This window comes from Apteryx rowi, unplaced genomic scaffold (assembly GCF_003343035.1).
Source record: "Apteryx rowi isolate R43461 unplaced genomic scaffold, aptRow1 scaffold_0, whole genome shotgun sequence".
Taxonomy (NCBI): domain Eukaryota; kingdom Metazoa; phylum Chordata; class Aves; order Apterygiformes; family Apterygidae; genus Apteryx; species Apteryx rowi.
Window position 1 is genome coordinate 11,557,071 of NW_020447195.1, and position 8,062 is coordinate 11,565,132.

Sequence of the window (8,062 nt, forward strand, 5' to 3'; positions counted from 1 at the left end):
CCCCGCTCTCTCCCGCCGCAGGATGCCGCCGAGGAGTCCTGCGCGCTCATCTGCCAGGTCTTCCAGATCATCTACGGCGACCAGAGCATCGAGTGCGTGGACCGCGCCGGGTACCACTACACCTGCACGCCCGAGCGGCCCTGGCTGCGCAGCAGGAGTGAGCGCCGGGGCCGTGGGACGGGGACGGGCACCGCTGCGCCGGGTGATGCCGGGCTCATGCCGGGGCTGAGCTGGGGGGGCACAGCTGCACGGGTGCAGCACGGGCGCTGCCACCCCYGTCTCAGAGCTCGGCTCTCCCTCCCCAGGCGAGAGCTGCCGCACGGACGGGACGTACGCCTACGACGCCGACTTCAGCTGCTGCAGCTCCTTGTAAGGCTGCTTCTCCTGGGAGTCCTGTCCTGTGGGGTGTTCATGGCCCAGGTTGGGTGTTCCCGCCCTGGGTTGGGTGTCCATGCCCAGGGTTGGGTGACCATGCCCTGGTGGGTGTTCATGGCCCAGGTTGGGTGTCCCTGCCCTGGGCTGGGTGACCATGCCCAAGGTTGGGTGTCCCTGTCCTAGTGGATGTCCATGCCTGGGTTGGTGTCCCTGCCCCCAGGTTGGGTGTCTCTGTCCTGGTGGGTGTCCATGCCCCTGGTGGGTGTCCATGCCTGGTGGGCGTCCATGCCCTGGTGGGTGTCCATGCCCTGGTGGGTGTCCATGCCCGGGGTGGGAGCTCACCCGGCTGCAGAGACGCCCCAGTGCTGATGATGGTGGGTGCCCACGTTGGGGGGGAGAGGGCAGCCGGGCCGGGCTGCACGAGCGAGGGGCCGGGGCCCACTGACCCCTTCATCCCGCCGCAGCAACGGCTCCCACGAGACCTTCGAAGCCTACTACAGCGGCGCCTCCTCGCCCTCCTTCCACCAGTCCCACCACAGCCTGGCCACGGCCTGCAGCGGCAGCGACCAGAGCAGCGCGGGGCTGGAGCAGCTGCAGGACTACATGGTGACGGTGAGGGGCTGGGGCCGTGGGGGGGGGCGGCGGGGCGGTGAGCCCGAGCCCCCGCGCAGGGGAGCTCCCGCGCGGCCGCTGCCTGCAGCCCCGACCCGTCCCCGCAGCTGCGCAACAAGCTCTCGCCACCGGAGATCCAGCAGTTCGCGCTGCTGCTCCGCGAGTACCGCCTGGGGCTGCCGGTGCGGGAGTACTGCTCCGACCTCCTGCGGCTCTACGGGGACAAGAGGAAATTCCTCCTCCTGGGTGAGCACCCCGCGCCCCCGCCGGCTGCGTCGGAGCAGCCCGGCGCCGCGTGCCGGTGCCGGTCGTGCCGAGCCTCACGGCGTCTGTCGCAGGAATGAGGCCCTTCATCCCCGACCAAGACATCGGGTACTTCGAGACCTTCCTGGAGAGCATCGGCATCCGCGAGGGCGGCATCCTCACCGACAGCTTCGGCCGCATCAAGCGCAGCATGAGCAACACGTCGGCCTCGGCTGTGCGCAGCTACGACAGCTGGTCCCTGCGCTCCGAGTCCGAGTCCTTCAACCGCATGATCACGGACATCACCCACGACATCGAGGCCCTGGCGCGTGACGAGGACGAGGAGGAGGAGGAGGAGGAAGAGGAGGACAACTACCTGTGAGGGGCTAGCGAAACCCCGTGTCCCGCCGGTCGCTGACGGGGTGCTGCGGCTCCCAGGCTGGGCTTGCAGGGTGCTGGGCTCGACCCCGGGGGGCACCCGGGGTGCGGGGGGGGGGCTGATCTCGCCCCCCTCGTCACTGCAGGAGGGCAGGTGCCTGCACAGCACCGGTGGCTCGTTAGAGCTAACGGGATTCCAGGGCAGCCCTGGGGATGGGGGGCCCCCGGCCGGCAGTGACACGTGCTGTAATTAGTGCAGATTGCAATTAAAGTGCAGGGCAGGGAGCAGAGCAGGTTTTTCCGGAGGGTGCCGGGTGGGAAGGGCCAGGTGTGGGGCAGGCGGCTGCTCCTGGCTGCACAGGGCTCTGGGTCCCCTCCCGGAGCGCAGGGCCGGACCCTGGGGCGCTTGGGATGGGGATCAGGACCGGGAGGCAGGGGTGGCCCCCAGGTGAGAGTGGGGCACTGGGGCATCGCTCACAGCCTGCCCCGGGGGCCTGGGCGCACTGCGGGGGCGCGTGGGCAGGGGGCTGCAGGAAAGGCGCCGCACGCGGGGTCCCGGGAGGCTCCGGACAGGGGCTGTCGGAGCGGTGCGCGCCCTGGTGCCAGCACAGGGCTTGGCACCGCGGGATGCGTGAGCCTGGTTTGTGGCCCCCCCTCCATGTCCCAGGCCAGCTCCGGGCCTCGGCCGTGCTCTGCTTGTGCAGCCGCGTCCCCGGCTCCACCGGGGAGAACCGCGGTGCTCGGGGCAGCCGCTCCGACTGGAGGCACCGATGCTTCCCGCAGCCTCCACGGGGGAGCAGTGCTCAGCGCCGGCACCGTCGGAGGAGCCGTGGCACTCGGGGAGGYGTTTGCTCAGCTCCGACGCGCTGGCGCTCGGGAGGGCGCGAGGGGCCCCGGCGCCATCGGAGGTGGGTAGGAGGCACCGGTGTGTCGAGCCCGGGGAAGTGGCGCCTGGAGGACCAGCACCCGGAGCAGGACGTGCTCCGGCACAGGGAGAGGCCAATCGGGGACACGCAGGGAGCCTGTGCCGCTCCGGGCAGGAAGGGAGTCGAGACCGATTGCTCCGGCCCTGGCCGAGGGGTTTGGGCTGGTGGCTGTCCCCAGCCAAGGTGCACATGTGTACACATGCATGAACACGYGTGTCCCCCCGGGGTGGGACGCGCGTGGCTGCCTCGAGCTGTGCTGCCGCCCCCGGCGCGCCGCGTGCGGACACCCCTGCTTCCTAGGAGCGACTTTCTTGCAATTTTTGCGCTCGGCTCTGGGGCAACGGGTGTTTCACAAAAGGAAGTTCACGCCCTGAGGCTTCCTCCGGGCGCGGGGCAGGAGCCGCGCGGGCCCTGAGCGCCCACCCCCTGCCCCGCTCCCGCTCCTGCTCCCGCTCCGGCCAGCGGCACCCCGGGGACGCAGCGCGGGTCTCCCGGGGCCAGGGCAGTGCAACGCGGTGCAGCGGCTGCCCGAGGTGCCGGCAGCCCCGGGAGGCCGTGCTGCCCCGCTGGGCGCCCAGGGCGGCGGCGCTGGACCCTGGGGGTGCAGAGGGCGGCGGGTGCCGCTGTGCGGGCGGTGGGTGAACACCCTCCCCGCCGGGGGCTGCTGCCCCCTGGGCACCCRGCGTGGCCCCCGGGCTGCTGCATGGGCAGGCAAATGTCGGGGTTACCTGCAGCTATTTATTACTGTAAAAAAGAAATTAAGCATGCAAATCCTCATGCAAGCGAGGCGCTCTTGGGCCTCCGGGTCTGCTCGCTCCGAAGCTCTCCGGGTCGCAAGAGCCGGGCAAGCGCGGAGCCGAGACGGGGCGATCCTGCCCCCGGGCCGGCGTCCCCGCGGGAGCAGCGGGCCGGGCTGCCGCCGCCGTTCCCGTCGGAAGATCCGAGGTTCGGGACTGGGAACAAACCGGAGCAAGGGCAACTCTGTCGGTGCCGACCCGCCAGCGGAGACGCTCCGAGGCTGCCGGCGCCCCTCGGCAGGGCAGCGCTGCCGGCTCGGGGAGGAAGGGCGCAGCCGCCGCCCCCGCGGGCCCCCTGCGCCGCAGCCCGCGAGGGGAAGCGCGGCGCCGTTTCCCCTTTTCGCCTCCCCGGGGACGGAGGAACCGGCTGACGCTCCGGCCAGCGCCGGGGCGAGAAACGCGGCCCCGCGGGGCCGTCACCCGTGTTTCCCCCCCCGGGGCCCCGGCCGCTGCTCCGGCCCCTCCGCCTGCCGCGCCGCGGCTCTGCCCGCCCCGTCCCGCTGCCCCGGGCCGGCACCGGAGGGGCGGGGCTTCGCCGAGGAGGCGGGGCTTCGCCGAGGGAGGCGGGGCCTCCCCGAGGGGGCGCTGGGCGCTCACACCGGGAGGGCGCAGCGGCGGCGGGTGCCCCCGCACCGGCACCGGGACCGCGACCGGGGCGGCCACGCCGGGAGCCCCGGGACGGCAGCCAGAGGTGAGAGCGGTGCGATGCGCCGGGGCCCCGAGGGCGGCGGGGATGCACYGGGGCTGGCGGCGGTACCGGGGGCCGTGTGCTGGTGGCGGTGGCGTGATGCTCCGGGGGGCCATGCCCGGGTGTCCCGGGGGGTGTGATGCTCCAGAGGTCGATGCCGGGTGCTCTGGGAGGGAGGGATGCTCCAGAGGGTGATGCCTGGGACGGCGACGCCCAGTGCCCAGATCCCCCCGGGGGGGTGATGCCCATTGCCCCGGAGGGCGATGACCCGTTCCCCAGGGGGGCGATGCCTCTGTTGCCAGCCTGGCAGCAGGGCTGGTGGGGACCCACCGCTGCCTGCCCGTGGCGGTGAAGGATCGGAGCCGGGTTCCTGGGGGCCCTGGGATTGTCCCCCGGTTCCTTCCCTCGCCAGCTCACTTCCTGCCCTGGGATCCACCACTCTGGAGGCAAGCGTGCGCCTCGCGGGCCATGATCCTCCAGGGTGGGATGTGCTGGGAACGGCTGCTCCCGCGGCTCCCTGCCCTGTGCCGGCGGCCTGGGCGCTGTGCCTCAGGAGCCAGCAGGAAGGCCACGGCCACCGGGCGGGCCAGGACCCTGTGCTGCGGGCGATGCCGACCCGAGAAGCAGCGCGCGGCGATGCTGTTGGGCGCTCGGTGCCTGCGGGACCTCCCRAACGCGCCAGCCCCGCTGTGCAATGTGGTGTTTCAGAGGGGCTGGCCCAGCGCTCCGCAGCGGCATAAGGTTTCCCAGGGCGCATCCAGAGTGGGGCCATGCCGCGGCTCCGCTCTGTGCAGCGGCACAGGGCTTGCCGGCAGCCGGTCATGCCGGCGGAGCGCCAGGCTGGCCCTCGCGCAGGATGCGCCGTCRGTCCCCGTCATCAAGGGCTGCTGCTCTCTCGTGCTCGCTCCAGCCCGGAGAGCAGGKCTGGCTAAAGCTCCAGCACATGGGGAAGGATGAGGAGCACCTGCAGGGCTTGGCCAGGGTGGCCAGTGGTGGCAGGACCGCGGGACAGGCCGGAGAGGCCGACGTGGTGCTGTTGGTCCTGCTGCTGTGGGGGGTGGCCGGTCCCCAACCCCGCGCGGGCCTCACCTGCCCTGGTGAGGTGGTGCTGGGCATGTCCCCAGCACCACGAGGTCCCGTGCTCAGGCTCCTCGCTTCCTCTTTCACCGCTGGCATCCTTCTCCTTTCCTCTGAGGCCTCCACCGGACAAAAAGCAAGCTGCATCTTTCGGGGGGGGGGTTTCCTCTCGTGCTCTGCTTTTTGCAGCACGTTTTCCTGCTGACACTTCTCTGGGCGAGCAGGGGAAAGTTTAGCATTTGCATCTGTCCTGGGCTGGCGGCTGCTAGAGGCAGCTGCACCCCTGCCGAGTGCAGCGAGGGCGAGCAGCGCCCGGGGGCGGCAGGGTCCTGCTCGGGACCAGCCCCGCCGGCCCGGCCCRCGGAGGCAAGGGGCCTGCACGGGCGCCAGGTGCTCTCCCATTCCCAACTCCGGCTCTCCCTGCCAGGCTGCAGCCCGGGCGAATCCAGTGCCGGGAATGGGATCTCCCTGCCGGCCACGGTGGCGGGCGAGTGCTCTGCGCCCCTTCCCTAGCTGCCAGCACGGCGCTGCCAGCGGGATGCTGCTCGCCTGGGCAGCGTCGACCTTCGCTGTGATAAACCTCTTCTCGTTTCCCTYCTTTAAAAGAAAAAAGCAACGAAACGCCGGTCGCTGTGCTGAGCCGGAGAGGCCAGAGCTCGGAGAGGCCAGAGCTCAGAGAGGCCAGAGCTCGGAGGCCGCCAAGGCCGCCCCGCAGTTCAGCCGGAGCTTTTTGCAAGAAGCCGGAGCGGGGCGGTTTGGTGCACAGCGCAGCGCTCGCAGCAGGCTCCGCAGCCTGGCGGGGGGACGCGGCTCCAGCCCGGCCGCTGCCTGCGCCGAGCACCCCGGGGTCGCTCAGCCCGTCCACTGCGCCCGGCGCGACCGCAGCCCAGTTCCTTCGCGAGGCTCCTGCTTGCGGCGAGCTAAAATAGCACCGGGGCCGCGGCCGCGTGCGAGCGGGGCTGCGGGGCTGCTCCGCTACAGGCCCCCGCCGCCTGCCCCAAACTCGCCTCCCGGCACTTCTCTTTTCTCAGAACAAGATCCCTTTTCTTTTCGCGGCGAGGCTGTGCCTTTGCTGGGGTCACGCGGATGTGACCCGTCCCCGCCGGACGCTCCTCGCCTGCGGCCGTGGGAACGTCGCCGGGCGGTGAGCCGGTCCCGCACCCGGGGGCAGTGCGGGAGCCGTGGTGCCGCTGGCCCGCGGCCGGCGTGGGAGAACCGGCACTGAGCTCCCACCACAGTCGCGACGGCTTCCTTACGGTGCCGCACGGCCCACGCCGGGAACAGGCTTTATTTCCTCTCGGCTCGTTTGCAGGATGGGTTGCGTGAAGTCCAAGGAAGCTGGGGTCCAGGAGAAGGAAACAGAAGCGGAGCCGGACCCCGGTCTCCAGCAGGGCCACTACGTGAAGGACCCCACATCCACCAGCGAGAGGGTAAGCGGAAGCTTCGGGCCACTCCGGAATGAGTGTGCTGCAAACCAAGGAATTACGGAAAAGGGCAGGATGCCGAGAGGGAAAAACGAAGGCGTCTGAGCGTGGGAGAGGGGGATACTGGTGCTGAGCAGGTTGGAGAACCAGGCGATCCTGCTGTGATGGGCGGCGCGGGGCTGCGCCCCCTGCTCCAGCTCGCTTTGGGGTGCCGAGCCCCCGGCTCCCCCGCTTGCCTTGGGGGCCGGCGACGCGGTGTGGCAGAGCGCGCCGCGGGGCGCGAGTCTCTGCCRCCCACGACTGCGCTTTCTGCCTTCCGTTTCGCTTTGCAGAGCAAGGACGTTCCCGGCGCGGCGGTGGCCCAGCCCGCGGACGGTACGTACAGTCGCGCTGCGCCGGGAGCGCGGGGAGGAGCGGCGTGGGCGCCCCATCCCGTGCCGGTGCGGGGAGGTGCCCAGGGCTCTCTGCGCCTCTCCCGCAGGCGACGGCGTGGTCCTGGCGCTCTACGACTACGAGGCGATGCACGACGAGGACCTCAGCTTCCGGAAGGGAGAGCGGCTCAGGGTCCTGGAGGAGTAAGTGCCCGCGTCGGCGGTGAACCAGCGGCGGCTGCGGCAGCCGGGGCATCCTACGAGCTCACGCGGCCCCAGCTCGTCCTGTCCTGGCTGCACCCGCCTGCTGATTGTTGTGACACTGCCGGGACGGGCACCCACACCGAGCCCAGCAAAGCGGCTGGGTGATGCCGACTCTGGACACCGGTGACCGAAGCCGGGATACCGCGGGCTGACGGATGCCGTATCTACCCTCAGGTCGGGAGAGTGGTGGAGAGCCCAGTCGCTGGCCACAGGGCACGAAGGCTTCATCCCCAGTAACTACGTCGCCTGGGTCGACTCGCTGGAGACGGAGGAGTGAGTCGGCCCCGGCGCGGCCCCAGCGCTCCCCTTTCCCACGCTGCCCCGGCCCCCTTTTTCCCCGCTCCTCTCTGCCCCGGGCCCGCCGGGAAGCCCCTCCGCCGGGTCTGCCCCGAAGCCGAGGTTCATCCTCCGGTTCCCGGCAGCAGCTTCGTGCTCGTTGGTTCATTCCTTTTTGCTGCAGGTGGTTTTTCAAGGGCATCAGCCGGAAGGATGCCGAGCGGCAGCTCCTCGGCCCCGGGAACGTGATAGGATCCTTCATGATACGGGACAGCGAGACGACCAGAGGTAGCGCCGGGTGCCGCGGAGGGGGGGCTGGCGCGGCGCGTCTCCGCGGACGCTCGCCCGGCGGAGGAGCTCGGGAAACTCCTGGCCATCCTGCCGGCCGCGCTCCCACGGCGCCGTGCCGCGTCCGCGCGTCCCCTCCGCCAGCTCAGCCCGCACCCGTCCCCGCGCAGGCTGCTACTCCCTGTCGGTGCGGGACGGGGATGACGCGCAGGGGGGCACCGTGAAGCATTACAAGATCCGGACGCTGGATAGCGGCGGCTTCTACATCTCGCCGCGGAGCAGCTTCGACACGCTGCAGGAGCTGGTCGAGCACTACAGGGGTGAGCCCGGGGCCCCCGCGGCG

At 71.3% G+C, this 8,062-nt stretch overlaps 2 protein-coding genes across 3 annotated transcripts in view; both read left to right on the top strand.

Annotated features, from left to right (window-relative positions):
* CCM2L (CCM2 like scaffold protein) overlaps nt 1–1,612 on the top strand; it is a 4,467-nt gene extending 2,855 nt beyond the window's left edge. The window contains exons 5-9 of the mRNA XM_026056794.1: nt 11–157; nt 306–369; nt 840–987; nt 1,095–1,233; nt 1,326–1,612. Coding sequence (XP_025912579.1) covers nt 11–157; nt 306–369; nt 840–987; nt 1,095–1,233; nt 1,326–1,612 — 785 coding nt within the window. The remainder of the gene's footprint in view (nt 1–10; nt 158–305; nt 370–839; nt 988–1,094; nt 1,234–1,325) is intronic.
* A 2,336-nt stretch (nt 1,613–3,948) lies between these two features.
* The window catches only part of HCK (HCK proto-oncogene, Src family tyrosine kinase), a 10,678-nt gene continuing 6,564 nt past the window's right edge, over nt 3,949–8,062 (top strand). Inside the window, exons 1-8 of one of the 2 annotated variants that reach the window (XM_026057743.1) lie at nt 3,960–4,022; nt 6,128–6,240; nt 6,409–6,526; nt 6,853–6,895; nt 7,002–7,095; nt 7,330–7,428; nt 7,616–7,719; nt 7,890–8,039. In XM_026057743.1, the coding sequence (XP_025913528.1) occupies nt 6,410–6,526; nt 6,853–6,895; nt 7,002–7,095; nt 7,330–7,428; nt 7,616–7,719; nt 7,890–8,039 (607 nt within the window). In that variant the 5' untranslated portion in view covers nt 3,960–4,022; nt 6,128–6,240; nt 6,409. Of the gene's footprint in view, nt 4,023–6,127; nt 6,241–6,408; nt 6,527–6,852; nt 6,896–7,001; nt 7,096–7,329; nt 7,429–7,615; nt 7,720–7,889; nt 8,040–8,062 lie in introns of both variants that reach the window. The other variant, XM_026057733.1, reaches the window with a different exon arrangement.